This window comes from Columba livia, chromosome 4 (genome assembly GCF_036013475.1).
Source record: "Columba livia isolate bColLiv1 breed racing homer chromosome 4, bColLiv1.pat.W.v2, whole genome shotgun sequence".
Taxonomy (NCBI): domain Eukaryota; kingdom Metazoa; phylum Chordata; class Aves; order Columbiformes; family Columbidae; genus Columba; species Columba livia.
In genome coordinates, this window is record NC_088605.1 from 567,637 (window position 1) to 585,003 (window position 17,367).

Sequence of the window (17,367 nt, forward strand, 5' to 3'; positions counted from 1 at the left end):
GAGGGTGGGTTCCAAGACTTTCCCCTCCCCAGGGACAGCGGCACCCCAGAGCCCCCAGTTGTGACATCGCCCTCCCCGCTGTCCCAGCCGGGACCTGGCCGTGCTGGGCTGGGGGTCGCTACCAGCCACAGGATCAGTGCCGGGACCCCAGCGGGAGCAGAGCTGCGTGTGTATCAGCCCGAGCAGGGGCTGGGGGGGCACAGGTGCCAGACACCCTCTGGGGACACCCCTGCAGGGCTCCCTGGCTGCAGCGCGGGTGATGCCCCACGGCTTGGTGTCCCCCGGGGCTGCACAGGGACGATGGAGCTGGATGGTGACAGCCAGTGGCTCCTGGAGGTGATGGCCTGTGTGGCGCTGGCCTGCTGCCCCTGCCAGGCCACCCTCTTCTTCCTCTACCTGCTCCTGCTCCTGCCCCTCATCTTCCTCTTCCAAGAGCCTGTCGGAGGATGACGATGGCCCCCGCTCCTGCTGCTCAATAAGAAGCCCCTGTCCCCACCAGCACAGTGTCATTGCTGGGGTGGGGGATGTGGGCACCACTGTGACAAGCAGCTCCGTGTCCCTCCTGCTCCCCCGCCTGCGGTGACTGTCCAGTGTCATGGCCCCCACCGTAGGGACAGCTTTGTCCCCAGCTCTGTCCCCAGCTCTGTCCCAGCCCCTCATGTGCCCAGCAGCATCCCCGCCCAAAACAGGCACCCAGCCCCATAGCGACCCGGAGGAGCTGACCCCTCTGGGGTCCCTCTGACCGCAGGGGCAGGGTGGGGGGCGGCCAGCAGTGCTTTGGGAACCCTGTGGAGGTGCCATGGCCAGATGGAGCTCCAGGGCTTGTGCTGGATGGAGGCAGCATGCCTGGGACATGGGGACAGCGCTGGTGTCCTGGGACATGGGGACAATGACGCTGCTCAGCTGGGGACCTGCAGCAGGGAGCTCTGGAATACCCCCCGGGTCCTCAAATGGCCATGCTTAAAGTGAGCAAAAGTGACCCAAAGTGAACAAAAGCTGCTGCCTGTCCATGGGCTGGGACATGGAGGTGGGCTGGGGACAGAGAGATGGGCTGGGGACATGGGGATGGGCTGGGGACATGGAGATGGGCTGGGACATGGAGATGTGTTTGTGACAAGGAGATGGGCTGGGGACATGGAGATGAGCTGGGGACATGGAGATGAGCTGGGGACATGGAGATTGGCTAGGATGTGGAGATGGGCTGGGGACTTGGAGATGGGCTGGGACATGGATCTGGGACTCAGGGCCAGCAGAGGAGCAGCCAGGCTGGGGCATGTCCATCCATGGGGATGTGTGCTGCTCCTGGACCTGCCACCCGTGGGGCACATACCCAGCTGACACAGACGCCCACCCATGGGACATGACAGCAGGACACGCACACCCTTGTGCCATCGTTGCAGCTTTATTGGAGCCAGGGCTGCGGTGACGCAGCAGCACGGCGGCGGCCGCGGCGGCCGGGGCGGTTGGGGCCGGTGTTTCCGCAGAAGCCCGGTGCGAAGGCGGGCTGAGCAGTGCCACGTCCCTGCCGGCGGCGGCTCCTCCTGTGCCGCCGGCGCCGGCTGCCCCCAGAGCGGTGGCGGGAGAGGCTCTGGTGTTGGCTCGGGCCTCCACGGCGGCGCCGGCTCTGCCTGCGGCTCTTTCTTCGCCAGGACCGGGCCATGGTGGTGTGGCCGCCGCTCTGTCCCGCCAGAGGATGCAGCTCTGTGTCTCCCCCCAGCTTTTATAGGGGTGCTGGAGTGGGGCCCATTGTGACATCACTGATGAGGTAGGTGCCCGTGTCACAAAGGGCCCCATCCCAGCACCCCTATAAAAGCAGACTGGGGGCTGCGGAGCCGCATCATCTGGCAGGACAGGGCAGCGGCCACACCACCATGTGCCGGTACCGGCAAAGCAGGAGCCGCAGCCGGAGCCGCAGCCGGCGCCGCGGCTACCGGAGCCGCTCTCGCCGCCGCTACCGGCGCAGCCGCGGCCGGCGGTACAGGAGGAGCAGCCGCGGCCGGCGGTACAGGAGGAGCCGCCGCCGCCGGGGGTCACGGCGCCGCCGCCGCTGAGCCCACCCAGCACTGGGCATCTGTGGAGCCAGTGCTGAGAGCCACGGCCACCACCACCGCCATGTCACCACACCACCACAGCCTGGCTCCACCAATAAAGCTGGAAGGATGGCATGATGGGTGCGTTTCCTGGTGTCTCTGTGTGCTGTCTGCTCATGCCCTGGTGTCCCTGCCATGTCCCATGGGTGTGGGCAGTCCATAGGGTGTGTGTGTCCATGTCCACCAGCCATTTCCTCTGGTCCTAAAGGATGTCCCCTGCTCCTACCCCTGGACCCCTGGGCTCCCTTTTAGGGTCCCTCCCATTGCGGGTTCCCGGGTCCAAGCAGAGCCCGCATGGACTGTAGAATCACAGAATCAGAATCCCAGAGCGTCCTGAGCTGGAAGGGACCCACAAGATCACCGAGTCTGTCTCCTGGCCCTGCACAGGACAACCCCAAAATTCTCACCATGTGTCTGAGGGCGTTGGCCAAATAGTTCTTGAGCACTGTCAGGCTTGGGGCCGTGCAAGGGCTGGGGTGGGATGGGGCATGGGTGGTGCACGGAGCTGTGCGAGGGCTGGGGACAGTGCACGGGGTCTGTGCGAGGGCTGGGAACGGTGCACGGGGTCTGTGTGAGGGCTGGGGACAGTGCACGGGGTCTGTGTGAGGGCTGGGGATGGTGCACGGGGTCTGTGCGAGGGCTGGGGACAGTGCACGGGGTCTGTGCGAGGGCTGGGGACGGTGCACGGGGTCTGTGTGAGGGCTGGGGACGGTGCACGGGGTCTGTGCGAGGGCTGGGGACGGGGCACGGGGTCTGTGCGAGGGCTGGGGACGGTGCACGGGGTCTGTGCGAGGGCTGGGGACAGTGCACGGGGTCTGTGCGAGGGCTGGGGACGGTGCACGGGGTCTGTGTGAGGGCTGGGGACGGTGCACGGGGTCTGTGCGAGGGCTGGGGACGGGGCACGGGGTCTGTGCGAGGGCTGGGGACGGTGCACGGGGTCTGTGTGAGGGCTGGGGATGGTGCACGGGGTCTGTGCGAGGGCTGGGGACGGTGCACGGAGCTGTGCGAGGGCTGGGGATGGTGCACGGGGTCTGTGCGAGGGCTGGGGACGGTGCACGGGGTCTGTGTGAGGGCTGGGGACGGTGCACGGGGTCTGTGCGAGGGCTGGGGACGGGGCACGGGGTCTGTGTGAGGGCTGGGGACGGTGCACGGAGCTGTGCGAGGGCTGGGGATGGGGCACGGGGTCTGTGCAAGGGCTGGGGACGGGGCACGGAGCTGTGTGAGGGCTGGGGATGGTGCACAGAGCTGTGCGAGGGCTGGGGACGGGGCACGGAGCTGTGCAAGGGCTGGTACATGGGCTGCATCCTGCAGCACTCGCACTCACCCCAGCCCCCCCAGGCACCCCACAGTCTCCCCTGGCCAGTGGCCGCTCTGTGCCCCACAGGCCGGGCTACCGGCCGTGCCGCTCGCTGCAAGGGCCTGATTGGAAAAGTTCAACGTTACAAGCGAATTAATAAAAGTCTTTCCTTCCCCCGCCTGCCCCGGTGCAGCAAATGATGATAAATGGTTTCCATATGGTCCCCATAACGGCAGCGGGTGCCACATGCGTCTCCCCTCTGCCCCAGCCGTAAGCAAATAAATTAAAGCAATTACTGCTGCAGCTCGTCTGGCTGTTAATGAGCCGCAAGGAGCGGCTGAGAGCTCCTGACACGTCCCGAAAGCTGGAAATGTCAGCGGTGCTTAAATACGGCGCTGCGGAGGCTGCCAGGTGCTGGAGCCCTCCAGTGGGGTGCTCAGGGAGCGGGGTGTCGCAGGGTGTCGCAGGGAGCGGGGTGTCACGGGGATCAGGGTGTCGCGGGCAGTGGGGTGTCACAGGGATCGGGGTGTCGCAGGGATCGGGGTGTCACAGGGAGCAGGGTGTCACAGGCAGTGGGGTGTCACAGGGAGCAGGGTGTCGCGGGAATCAGGGTGTCGCAGGGATCGGGGTGTCACAGGGAGCGGGGTGTCACAGGGAGCGGGGCGCTCCGGGGTGGGAGGGCGCACAGGGTGTCTGTGGGGTGGGTGCTCCCAGCCTGTGCTGGGCACGTTCCTCTCCCTGCGCTGCCCCCAGCCCGGAGACCCCCGCACCCCACGGGAGCCGGTGAACCCCTCTGCTCAGGGTCCCCGAGCTTCGTGTGCTGGGGTGCTGGTTGGGGTGCGGGTTGGGGTGCAGGGCGGGGGTGCAGCCCCATCCGCGGGCCGTGACAGCCCTCTTGTGGTGCGGTGCAGCCGAGGCCTGTCCCGGGGCTGGTTTGCAGGGGGACAGGGACAGCATCGTGTCCCCGTGGGGTTTTCAGCTCCGGCTCGTCCCCGCAGCAGCGGGTCCCATGGCACACAGCCCCACGGCGATGCGGGCCCCGACGTGAGCGCGGCGCTTGTGCGAGCAGGATGCACGTGCAGGGCCCCACTGCAAGCACGCCGCTTGTGCAATGGTGCAAGCGCGGCACTCGTGGGAGCGGTGTGCGCGAGGGGCACTGGTGTGAGCACAGTGCGCAGGCAGGGTGTGAACGCAGGGCACCGGCGTGAGCTTGTGTGCTTGTGCAAGCCGGGTGCATGTGCAGGGCACTGGTGCAAACAAGCAGCAGGCACGTGCGAGCTGCTGGTGCAAGGGTGTGCGTGGGATGTGTGCTGGGCACAAACGTGAGCGCGCTGTGTGTGCAAAGCGTGCAGGGCAGCATGCAAGCAGTGTGGCAAGCGTGCAGAGCCCTGCTGCAACATGCAAGCGTGCAGGGCACTGTGTGAATGTGCAGATTTGGGGACTGTCCCCTTGGGCTGCAGACCCATAGCAACGGGGTGCCCCAGCCCCTCACTGGTGGAGGCTCCTGGGGCCAGTGGGAGATCCCCGGTGCCGTGGGGGACACACACGTCCCCCCCAGCTCTCGCCCTGTGCCGCAGCTCCCTTGGTGCAGCCTGAAGAGCCATCGAGCGCTCGCTTGCCGTGAAGTGCCAATTCCGGCACCAGCTGTGCCAGGTGCGGGGGTGGCCGTGCCCGCCGCCTCCGCTCCCTCTGGGGACAGCAGCGGCCCCCAGCAGGTCACAGCCACCCCGGGGGGACACCTTGGCTGTGGGGTGGGGACCCTGTGCGGGCGGGGGGCTCCAGGGCAGCACCCTGGGGCTGCCAGGGCCAGGCTGGTGGCACCCCATGTCCCCTGGGAATGTGGCACATCCCCAAGGGGGTCATGGGCACGAGGTGACCCCAGGCACCAATTGCCCAGGGTGTGCCACGCTCGGTGCCACCACCCTCAGGTACCCACGGGCTGGCGGTTCGGCACAGAGCCGGTGCCGCGGCTGCTGCCTGCCGAACGCTGCCACTGCCGCCGCGGTGTGCACAGCAGCCTCATTAACCTTTCTTGATTAAGGCAATTATCTACAGCACATTATCCTCTAAATCTAAACATCGTGGCTGCGCTGCTGCGGGGGGCGGGAGCTGGCACCCGCAGGACCGTGTGCCATGGGGGACACCGGCGGGACAGTGGGGGTGTCCCTGGAGTCCCCACGTGGGGGTCTCCTCCTTGTCCCAGACCCCTGGACGGAGACCCCTGTGCAAAGGGGTGGGATGAAAGGGGGGCACAGGGAGGATCCATGTCCCATCCCCTCTCCCCAGGGCTGTACCTGGGACCCCCACACCCCCCTGTTGCTGCGGGGCTGGTGTCACCGTCCCCAGGGGTGTCCCCACATGCTGCCCCTCCCCACTCACAGACCCCCGGAGCCAGTGCCCTTCTGCAAGGCCTTTTATTTCCATGTCAGAAACCCCCCCGCTGTGAGGGACCCGGGGACCACCGGCCTGTGCCACCGCCGTGGGGGGACTGGGACCCCATCCCCAGGTCGGGGGGGGACCCACCCCCAGCCCAGGGACCCCCATGGTCACCTCAGCCTGGGGACAGCAGGCCAGGACCCAGCACCAAGCGAGGGGCAACGGAGGGGACACGTGTTGACACTGACCAGGGCACGGTGGCATCACCATGGTCGTGGCACGAGATGTGGTGGGGGACACAGGCAGCCCCACGGGGGGGTGGGGGTGGGGGAGTGGTTTGGGATATTTTTCCCTTTTCTTTATTTACAAAGTTCCTGGCCGTTCCCTCTGGGCTGGGGGCTGTGGAACCCCCCCCGGAACGGGCAGCGCCGGGGGGCTCCTGCCCGCCTGCCAGCCCCGCCTGCTGCTGAAAGTAATAACAATATTAACAATAGTGATGGTAAGGAGGAAAGCGCTGTGGTTGTGCCCTGGGCAGCCAGGCCCGGTGTTCAACGGGGCCGGGGACTGTGCTGCCCCCACGCTGGGCGTGGGGCAGTGGGTGTGGGATCTCCCCCCGGGCACCACCGGGGCCCTGATCCCGCGCGGGGGCACGGGGTGCAGCACAGATCCGGCAGCTGTGGGTGGGCGGCTCCAGATGTGGAGCTGCACATCTGGGGAGAGAATACTGGCCAGGGCGGGGAGAGAGCCGGGAAGTGTGGGGGGAGCTGGGTCCCACTGGAGCATCCATCCCGCCCCCGAGCATCCGTCCTGCCCCCCAGCATCCCGATATCGCACCTCGAGCATCCGTCCTGCTCTGGAACGTCCCCCCATCCCACCCTGCCCATGGCTCCCGCCGCTGTCACCGCGTGGGTGTCTCGGTGTCTTTCTGAGGCCAAACCCTGAGCTTTGGGTCACTCCCGGGTCCCCCCAAGGCCCCTCTCTTGCCCTGGGGGCTGCACCAAGCCACGCCAGTGCTGGCCCTGGCCAGGGCCACCCCCCCACCCTGGGGACACCCTGCTGGGGGGTCAGCCCCTGTCCTAGGAGGGGCTGAGCTCGATGGTGCTGGGCAGGGGGTCCTGCAGCCCCACATGCCCCCACCCCAGCAAGAACCCCTGGGAGCGGGTGGGGGGGCCACGCTCAGTCTCCATCCATGTCACGGCTCTGTCCCTGTCCCAGCTCACCCGGGCGGCTCGAGGTGGCCGGGCATGGCTGCAAGAGACGGTGAGGGGTGGGACACTGGGGTGGGGGGGCTGCCCTGTTCCAGCGGGATGGGGGGCCCGGGGCACCCCAGGACCTACTGTGCTTAGGAATAGGCCAGTCCCTGCAGCGGCCGCGCCGACGCGTGGAACTTGTCTGAGTCCTCGAATGCTGGGTCTGGGGGGACGGGGGGGCAGAGAAAGGGGGTGAGCCGAGGTGGGTGAACCGGTGATTGTGGGGGCACAGGGATGGGGGGGGACACGGTACAACTGTACCTGCGGTGCAGCCCCAACCGTGCCTGGGGTGCAAGGGGGAGGCTTGGAGTCAGGCAGGCAGGGGGCAGGTTGGGGTGCAGGCTGGGGTTGCATGTTGGGGTGTAGGGGCAGGAGTACAGGACAGGGATGCAAGCTGGGGTGCAGGTTGGGGGGTGCAATTTGGGGTGTGGGTTGGGGTACACGCTGGAGTACAGGCCAGATGTGCAGGCTGGGGTGCAGGGGTACAGGACAGAGGTGCAGTTCGGGGTGCAGGCAGGGCTGACCCCGGCTCACCTGTGAGGCTGCTGGCGCTGGCGCAGGCGGGCGGCGGGGACGGCTGCGGCCGCACCACGGGGGCAAAGGCGCTTTTCTGCTTCACGGCCGAGATCATGTTGACGGGGGAGAAGGAGAAGCCCCCGCTGGGGGTGGCGGCGGCACCCGCGGGGAGGGTGATGGAGGAGGCGCCCAGCGGGGGGCTGGCGGGCACGACTGCGGGAGAGACCCCGAGGGGCTGGGGACACGGCTGGGGACGGCAGCGCAGCCCGGGGACCCCGCGGGGACCCGCTCTGCAAGGGCCAGGGCTGGGGTCACTGTTCCCACTCCCCCTCACCGCCAGCTTTGAGGACACCTCGGGGTTGGTGCGTGGCTTTGGGGACACACTGGGGCTGATGCAGTTTTCAGGGATGTCCCCGTGCTGGTACATGGACTTGGGAACACCCTGGGCCAGTGCATGGTTTTGGGGACACACCAGGGCTGGTCTGTGGCTCTGGGGACACCCAGGGCTGGTCCAGCGCTTTGGGGACACCCAGGGGTTGGTCCGTGGCTTTGAGGACACCCAGGGGTTGGTCAATGGCTCTCGGGACACACCAGGGCTGGTCTGTGGCTTTGGGGGCACCCTGGGGCTGGTCAATGGCTCTCGGGACACTCAGAGGTTGGTCTGTGGCTTTGGGGACATCCAGGGCTGGTCCATCGCTCTGGGGACACCCAGGGGCTGGTCAACGGCTCTCGGGACACTCAGGGGTTGGTCTGTGCTTCTGGGGACACCCTGGGGCTGGTCAATGGCTCTCGGGACACCCAGGGGCTGATCCGCGGCTCTGGGGACGCCGTGGGGCCGCGACTCACTGGCGTAGGGGGAGTTGGCGGTGGAGCCGTTGAGGAAGCTGGGGGAGCCGGGCACCCCCAGCCCGGCCATGCTGCCGCCGTAGCCGGTGATGCCGGCGCTGCCGCTGTACCCCCCCGGCTGCGGCGTGGGGCTGGGCCCGTAGCCCCGCGGCGAGACGCTGCCCGTGCCCCGGGCGTACCCTGCGGGCGAGAGGGGCCGCGGTGGCATGGGGGGGCGCGGGGGGCAGGGACCCCCCTCCACCAGCCCAGCCCCCGGCCCACCTTGCTCGGGTCCCTGCGGCGAGTCGCCCACGGTGCCGGGGAGCTGGGTGCCGAAGGAGCCGACCCCCATGACGCCGGGGGGCCCGTGGGTGCCGGCCAGCGAGGAGAGCTGCGCGGGGCCGCGGGGGACGCTGTACAGCGCCTCGGCCACGTCCGCCGCGCGCTTCAGCAGCGCGTCCTGGCGCGGGGACACGGGGACGCTGTCACCCGCGGGACACGCAGCCGTGGGGGGCTGAGACCCCCAGCTCGTGTCACCTCCCAGGGCACCCGCAGCCCCAACGGCCCCGGGGTGCAGCGTGGGCCGTGTGGGCAGAGATGGGGCGAGGGGCCGGGACCCCCCAGCCGGTGCCGTGGGAACAAAGGAGGCTGCGGAGGCGCCACCCCCAGCCTGGCCCGGCTGCTCCCCTGTCCCCGCGGGGGGGGCGCGGGGGGGGGCCGCTGCTGACTCAGCGCCCGAGGAATCCTGATGGGAAGCAGATGTGGGGCCGGAGCGCTGGGCGGCTGCAGCGCGGCAGGGGTGCGGGGGGTGCTGGGGGGCACCGGGGGGGGTGCAGGGGGTGCGATGCCCCGGGGGGCCGCGGTACCTGGTTGCCGTGGGGCAGCCCGTACAGAGCCTCCACCAGATCAGCCGCCCGCTTCAGCAGCACCTCCTGGGCAGGGAGGGGACGGGCTCAGGGGACACGGACACCCCGGCCCCATCCGCACCCAGGGGACATGCAGGCACCGCGCTCTGCCACCACCATGTCCCCACGCCAGTGACACGTCCCCAAGCCAGCACCACCTTGAACTGCCGTGAGAAGCCCAGAGCCCCAGCCCCACCCACATCCTGTGTCCCACGTGTGCCCCTGTGTCCCACCTGTATTCCCCCGTATCCCTCCCTGTGTTTTCCCATGTCTCCTCTTTTGCCCCCCCTGCATCCCCCATGTCCCCCCCGTGTCCCCATGTCCTGCCAGGGGTGTAGCACGGACCCTGCACACAGCAGGGGGTGGGGAGCCAGGCCAGCCCCTGGGCTGCACCCAGCACCGAGGTAGCACCAAGGGTCTGTGTCCCCCTCCCTGTCCCTTGGTCCCCTGGCACTGCCAGGGAACAGCCCTGGCTCTGGGTGAGGTGGTGCCAGCACCCATGGGTGACAGTGAGTTCCTGCCCGCACCTGTGGGTGTCCCCGGGCACAGCCCCCCCGCCAAACCCAGGGGTGGTCCCTACCTTGGGCAGGCGCTCGGGGTCCCCGGGGTGCCGGGGAATCACCTTCTGCAGCCGCTGGAACCCGTAGTCGATGGTGGGCTCGTTCAGCGCTGCCGAGGGACGGGTGGTCAGCAGGGGCCCCCCGCCCCAATCCCATGGGGAAACTGAGGCACGGGCCGTGGGGTGCAGGGCCAAGCCAGGGCACAGCAAGGGGGGACACGCCATCCACCACAGGGACACGCCAGCTGTCCCACTGTCCCCACCTGCATCAACAGCCCCAGCGCCCCGTCCCCTCCCACCCCCCAGCCTGGCAGCCCCACCGGAGGGGTCCCAAGGCGACGGGATGGTGCCCCTTTCCCAGGGGTCCCCGCCCCATTCCCGGGGGTCTGCATCCCATTCCCAGGGGTCCGTGTCCCTCACCAGTGTACACGAAGCGTCCCGGGGCGCCCTTGCAGAACTGCTTGGACTTGTAGGACAGCGTCACCTCCACCACGCCGGGGATGTGCCGCGGGGGGGTCTGCACCCGGATGGCGTGCGGCGTGATGAGCTGCGGGGCACGACGGGGCTCAGCCCACGGCCGGGGGGTCACGCTGGCGCCCCGCCGCCCCGCGCCCCCTACCTCGCTCCACACCAGCACGGTGCCGAAGACCACCTGCAGCCCGTCGAAGAAGTTGTCCCCGATGACGATGACGGTGGCACCTCCGGTGGTCCAGCCCTCGCTGGGGCTGATGGCTTTGATGCAGGGGGTGGCTGCTTCGGGCGGGGGGGGAGAGACAGGGCAGCAGTGAGTGGGGGGGCGCGGGGGGTGGGGGGCGCGAGGCTGGGGGAGAGAGGGAGAGCAGAGGCAGAGTGAGAATCAGGCGGTGGCTGGGGGGACAGACACACGGACACGGATGCACAGATATGGACAGATGCCAGGCGGGAGCAGGGGGTGGGGGGTCAGGCTGTGGGGATGGATGGGGAAGGGGGGAGGGGATGGGGACCGTGGGGACAGCGGGGAGGGGATGGGGACAGCGGGGAGGGGATGGGGACAGCGGGGAGGGGATGGGGACAGCGGGGAGGGGATGGGGACAGCGGGGGAGAGTGTGCAGGGAACAGACTGGGTGACAGAGAGCGCATCGGGGTGGAAAGAGCATCCTCAGGATGGACAGACAGATGGACAGAGAGCGAATGGGCCAGACAGGCAGACAGAGCACATGTGCATTGGACAGAGGAACATGGATGTGGTGGATGCACCGACAGAGGGACAAAGGGACAGACAGAAAAGGCAGGTGCCCAGCAGGTGGGTGGAGAGGCTGTGTGTATGTGCCAGGCAGACAGACAGACAGAGCGAGCAAATGGGTCAGACAGAGCATGTATGTTCTGGACAGAGGGACACAGACATGGCGGGTGCACGGACAGAGGGATGAAGAGGCAGACAGAGAAGGCAGGACATCCTGCAGGTGCAGGACAGAGGGACACGGGGACAGACAGCAATGGCCAGTGGGGGGGAGGAGAGGCCGTGTGTGTGTGCTGGGTGGACAGACAGACGCACGGGACACAAACACAGGCTGGTGCCCCCAGGTCCCTGGCAGGGGATGCCGGGGGGGCCGTGGCCTCCGCGCGCTGTGGGGCAGCGCTGGGCACCCACACGTCCCCCTTGTGGTCCCAGTGTGGGGACACGGTCACTGGGGCTGCCCTGGCACAGGGGACACTGCGGGGGGAGCAGCACCCGCTGGCACAGACGTGTGTCTGTCCCCCCGCACGGCTGTGCAGGTGTGTGACATGGCACACATGTCAGGACGTGGCACACACATGTGGGGACATGGCACAGGTGTATCAGCATGTGGCACGCACGTGTTGGGGCACCGCAAACTTGTTGGACGTGGCACACGATTTGGGACATGGCACAAGCGTCGGGATGTGGCACACGATTTGGGACGTGGCACACACGTGTCAGGACATGGCACAAGCGTCGGGATGTGGCACACACGCGTCGGGACGTGGCACACACGTGGGGGTCCCCCGGGACTCACCTTCGGAGGGGTCGAGGCGCCGTGCCCGCCGACCGTGCTTGGAGTTGTTGTGCACGAACATGTTGTCGGACACGGCCAGGACGTGCCCGTCCACGTTCACCGTCGTCGACACCACCACCTGCAGAACAGCCAGGGCCACCGCGTCACCCCAGTGTCACCCCAGTGTCACCCCCATGTCCCCGACCCCTCCGTGCCAACACGCGTGTGCAAACCTGCACCCGCGTGGCCGTGCACGCCTGCACGTGTGTGTGTGTGTGGACATGCCGAGTGGTGTCCGCGGTGCCGGCCGGGGGACCCCGCGCCCCAGGGGACACCCCAGCCCGTCCCCGGTGCCCCTGCACCCCGCTCCCCCTCCGGCGTGGACTTGGCTGCTCTCCCGGAGCTGCTCGGCTCTATGCAAATTGGATAGGTCGTTAATCATGTAAAAATGTCACAATTATCATATCTTTACGAGAGGCCCTAATGAAGGCGCCCGTGCTGGGTGGGGGACGGGCCGGACCCCCCCTCTGCTCCGCTCCCCAACTGCAGCTGCTGCGGGGAGAGCGGGGCTGGGGGAGCTGGGGGCTCCGGAGCAATTAGGGTTTGCAGATCAGGGTTTGCAGAGGGGCGATTGGAACCGGGGTCTGCAGGGGGGTCCAAGAGCAACCGGGGTTTGGGCATCTGGGTTTGCTGGGGGGTGGGGGGAATCGGGGTTTGGAAATTGGGGTTTGCAAAATGGGTGAGGGGAGCTGGGGTTCGCAAAGGGGTCGACGGGAATCGGAGTTTGGATTCGAGTTTGCACGTTCAGGTTTGCAAAGGGGTTCGGGGCAAATTAGGGTTTGGACATCAGGGTTTGCAGAGGGGGTGCAGGAAACTGGGGTTTGCAAAGGGATCAGAGGGAAATTGGGGTTTGCAAATTAAGGTTTGCAAAAGGGTTCAAGAGGAATTAGCGTTTGGAAATTAGGGTTTGCAGACGGGGTGAGGGAAATTGGGGTTTGCCAAGGGGTTCAAGGGCAATTAGGGTTTGCAAATTAGTGTTTGCAGTGGGGAGGTGAGGGGATCAAGGGTCTGCAGGGGGGTCGAGGGAAGTTAGGGTTTGGAAATGTGGGTTTGCAGAGGGGGTGAGGGGAGCTGGGGTGTGCAAAGGGGTCCAGGGAAATGAGGGCTTGCAAATTAGGGTTTGCAGGGGGTTCAAGGGGGATTAGGGTTTGGAAATCTGACTTTACAAGGGGATGAGGGAACTGGGTTTGCAAATGGGGCGATGGGAATTGGGATTTGCAAAGAGAGGTGCGGGGAACCGGGGTGTGCAAAGGGATTCAAGAGGAATCAAGGTTCGGAGATCTGGGTTTGCAAAGGGACGGGGGGAGTTGGGGTCTGCAGGGGGGTTGGGGGGAATAGGGGTCTGCAGGGGGTATCAATTAGAGTTTGCAAGTCAGGGTTTGCAAAGGGGTTCAGGATGAATCAGGGTTTGGAAATCAGGGTTTGCAGAGGGTCAAGGGGAATTGGGGTCTGCAAGCTGGTTCAAGGGGAACTGGCATTTGGAAATCAGGGTTTGCAAAGCGATGAGGGAGGTTTGGGTTGCAAAGGGGTTCAAGAGCAACTAGGGTTTGGAAATCTGAGTTTGCAGAGGGGCAAAGGGGACTGGGGTTTGCAGGAGGGTTCAAGAGCACTTAGGGTTTGCAGACGGATCAAGGGAAATCAGAGCTTGCAAGTTAGCACTTGCAAAGGGGGTCAAGAGGATTCAGGGTTTGGAAACTGGGGTCTGCAGAGGGGACAAGGTGGATCGGGGTCTGCAGAGGGGTTCAAGAGCAATTAGGGGTCTGCAAATTAGGGTGTGCAAAGGGAACAAGGGAAATTAGAGTTTGCAAGTTAGGGTTTGCAAAGGGGGCAAGAGCAATTACTGTGTGGAAAGGAGGGTTTGCAAAGGGGGAATTAAGGAATGGATTCCCTAATGCCCCTCGACCCTTTCGGGGACGCTGAGCGGGGGTCGGTGCCCACCTGGAAGCGCCGCATGTCCCGGGGGTTCCCCGCGTTCTTCAGGCAGTTCTGGTTGCACTTGAGGAAAAACTTGAGGAAAAACCTGGGGTGGGAGAAAATAAACAGCGGTTGTACCAGCAAATCAAGGGGGTCCCAGAGACCCCCACCCCGTCCCCGGGAGCACAGCAGGGCTGGGTGTCCCCACTGTCTTGGTGTCCCCAGCTGGAGGTGGCACCAATGTCACATCACGCACCAGAGCACGCGGTGTCCCCTGCACCCCCCCACCTGTGACACACACGTGTGGGTGCACAGACACACACCCAGGGACATGGACCCACACCTGGGGACACAGCCACAAGCTGGGGGACACAGCCCCATGCCCGGGAACACGCCAGATGTGTCCCCAGGACCCCCCCACCCCAGAATGTGCCTGGGTGGGGTGTCCCTGCACACACGTGGGTGCACACCAGGACCCCCACCCACGGCACTTTTGGGCACCGAGGTGACACTTGCTGTCCCCAGCCAGAGGACACCCCTCAGTGCATGGGCACCCTGTGTGGCCACACACGGGGACATGGGGACACTCACTCCGCGCACACATGGCTCATACGTGTTCGCTGAGCACCGTGCCCTCCTATCGCACTGTGCCAGGTCGCTTTGCCATGCCATGTCACCGCACCAAGTCCCCAAGCTGTGCCAGGTCACCCCGCCGCGCCAGGGCACTGTGCCACCTGCGGCCACCACGCGTGCCAGGTCACCGTGCCGTGCCAGAGCAGCGTGCCACACCAGGGCACTGCGCCATACGTGGTCACTGTGCCATGCCAGGCCACCATGTCCCTCCATGCCACCTCCCTCCTCTGGCCTGGCGCGGGGTGGCCCATGTCCCGGTCCCCTCGCCATTGTGCCCGGCTCTGTCCTGCCCGCATGGGCACCCCATGGGGCTGGTGCCTCCATCGCGCTGTGCCACCCTGTCCTATCCCAGTGTGACACCCTGTCCCATCTCAGTGTGACGTCCTGTCCTGTCCCAGTGTGCCACCCTATCCTATCCCACTGTGACACCCTGTCCCATCCCGCTGTGCCACTCTGTCCTCCCCATCCCGCTGTGCCACCCTGTCCCATACCAGCGTGCCACCCTGTCCCTATCTCACTGCGCTGCCCTATCCCCATCCTACTGTGCCGCCCTATCCCCGTTCCAGTGTCCCATCCTGTCCCAATCCCGTCTCAGCAGCTGGGCCTGGTGTCTTGTCTGAGCCCCCAAACCAGCGCCTGACCCCACCACCTCAGTCCAGCCTCCCGGTGCCCACCCCAGCCCCCAGCTCTGTCCCCCAACTCCCTCACCGCTCCCCGAGGGCTGCAGGGGGACAGGGGGGCCGGGAGGGGACACGGGCACCCAGCAGGAACGTCCCCAGGGCTCCGTCAGCTGCTGGGGGCGGGAGGGGACACTGGGGAGCACAGTGCACCAGGGCCATGGGCACCCCAGGACCCCTCGGGTGCAGGGATGGGCGCAGCCCCCCCGCCCCATTCTGTGGGACACGGTGGCCACAGCCAGGGGATACCGGGCCAGCTGGACCCCCCAGGGGGCTCTGGGCACCTTGTGGGACCCTGTGCAGGGAGGGGACCCCCAGACCACACCAGCACCAGGGCACATGGCGAAGGCCCCCCCAGCGGTGACGCTGCCCACGGGAGACACTTTCCCCGGGCGAGGGCAGGAAGAGGGGACCCCCCCGTGTCCCCCATCCCCGTCACCCGGCGGGTGGTAATCAGGGGAAGGAAGGAGCCGGAAAACGGCCGGAACGCCCCCCACCCCCCCGCCAGGAGATTGACAGGGGCAGCGTGGGGTTGGGGGGACCCCCCCAGACCCCCACTGCCGGGGGGGCCCATCCCGAACCCCAGGTCGGCCGCGTCCCCCCCGAGCGGCAGCGGCGCATATGGGCCCGCGAGTTAAAAATACCGGCGCTGCGCATGCATTAGCATCGCTAATGGCAGCGCTGCCCATTTAATATGCAAATTCCCGGCGCTGCTGCCGAACACCTTCTGTTCCGAGCGCATAAATTTGAATTTGCAATTAGAATAATCTTGTATAATTAATGAAAAGCGTCAATTTTAGCTCCTAAGTAATTTGATTAACATGTTGATAGGGCACTTATCGGGCTCTCTAAACCAGTGGGGCTGGGCGTCGGGCTGGGGAGCGGGGCCGGGGGGGCCGGGGGAGCGGGCGGCGGGGCCGGGGACCCGCCTGGCCCCGGGTGACCCACGGGGGCCCCGGGGACAGCGGGGGACACGGGGAAGCCCCCCGGACAGGGATGGGGATGTCACCAATCCCGGGATGTCACCAGCCCCGGGATGTCACCTCCTTGGAGTGCAGCCTCGAGGGGTCTGTGGGGAGAAGGGGCTGGGGTGGCCTTGGGGACACTGGCCCTGGGGGGGTGTGTGTGCAGAAAACAGCCCCTACCCCAGCGCAGGGGGGTCACAGGCCACCCGGGACCCCTGCACACCCCAAAAGCACCAGCGTGGGTGCAGCGTCCAGGACACCCCCGGGACGAGGTGGCTGAGGGGACAGGGGGACACAGGGACGTTGTTACCGGGAGGTTTGTATTGGCTGGGCCAGAGTTCCGGGGCTGTGACCCTCACATCTGGCCAGGGCACATCTGGTGTGTGGGGGGACACACAGCTGGCGGGCACTGGTGGGGGGGGGGACAGGGGGTGGGGACCTGCCACAGTGGGGATGGTGTCACCCTGGGGGGAACAGGGATTGAGAGGGTGTGAGCAGGGTCTCAGGACCCTCCAGCACCCTGGGGACACAGTGCTCCCCACAGGGACCCCCGGGGCCTCCCATGCAGGCAGGGGGAGGCCAAGAGGGGGCACAGTGCTGGCCAGCCCCATCCTGACCCCACATCCCCTGGCCCGGAGCTGAGTGACCAAGTCCTGCAGGGGGAGATGGGGCCCCTAAACCCCCCAGCACCCCCAGAGCGCCCGGGCTGCACTTGGTGTCACCAGGGGTGACGAGACACATGAGGGGTCCTGCACGGGGACAGAGGGATGGGGACAGGACATGCTGGGTGGAGGGGCAGACGGACAGATGGACAGATGGTCTGGGGGTGCTGTGCGATGGGGGGAGGAATTGCTGGAGGGCTGGGGTGGAGGAGGGAGGGAGAGGAGAAGGGAGGAAGAAAAGGATGGGGGAAGGGGTGGGTGGATGGGCAGACAGATGGAGAGATGGACGGAGGGAAGGAAGGATGGAAAAGAACAGGGATGGATGGAGGGAAAGATGGGTGGATGGAGGGAGAAGGTGGAGAAGGATGAGGATGGACAGATGGATGGATAGCTGGATAGAAGGAGGGATGGAGAGAAGGACGGGTGGATGGAGGGATGGAGAAGGACAAGGATGGACAGACAGAAGGATGGGTGGATGGAGGGATGGAGAAGGACAAGGATGGACAGACAGAAGGACGGGTGGATGGAGGGATGGAGAAGGACAAGGATGGACAGACAGAAGGACGGGTGGATGGGTGGATGGAGAAGGACAAGGATGGACAGACAGAAGGATGGGTGGATGGAGAAGGACAAGGATGGACAGA

General features: G+C 66.4%; 2 protein-coding genes across 3 annotated transcripts in view; one reads left to right on the forward strand and one right to left on the reverse strand.

The window, feature by feature from the left end:
- Window positions 1–5,785: 5,785 nt before the first annotated feature.
- Window positions 5,786–13,966, reverse strand: LOC102089892 (EBF family member 4). 2 transcript variants are annotated; one of them, XM_065060120.1, is made up of 11 exons: window positions 13,811–13,966; window positions 11,834–11,951; window positions 10,438–10,568; window positions 10,239–10,365; window positions 9,840–9,928; window positions 9,221–9,286; window positions 8,637–8,814; window positions 8,376–8,555; window positions 7,548–7,742; window positions 7,101–7,176; window positions 5,786–7,011 (listed from the first exon to the last, which is right to left on the reverse strand). In XM_065060120.1, the coding sequence occupies exons 1-10, from the start codon at window positions 13,823–13,825 to the stop codon at window positions 7,106–7,108; spliced, it is 1,170 nt and encodes a 389-aa protein (XP_064916192.1). In that variant the 5' UTR covers window positions 13,826–13,966; the 3' UTR covers window positions 5,786–7,011; window positions 7,101–7,105. The 2 variants fall into 2 exon arrangements, with proteins under 2 accessions (XP_064916192.1, XP_064916191.1); XM_065060119.1 differs by having other exon boundaries at window positions 10,438–10,571.
- Window positions 13,967–17,158: 3,192 nt separating this feature from the next.
- Window positions 17,159–17,367, forward strand: part of SIGLEC1 (sialic acid binding Ig like lectin 1) — a 13,452-nt gene continuing 13,243 nt past the window's right edge. The window contains exon 1 of the mRNA XM_065062539.1: window positions 17,159–17,338. Coding sequence (XP_064918611.1) covers window positions 17,159–17,338 — 180 coding nt within the window. The remainder of the gene's footprint in view (window positions 17,339–17,367) is intronic.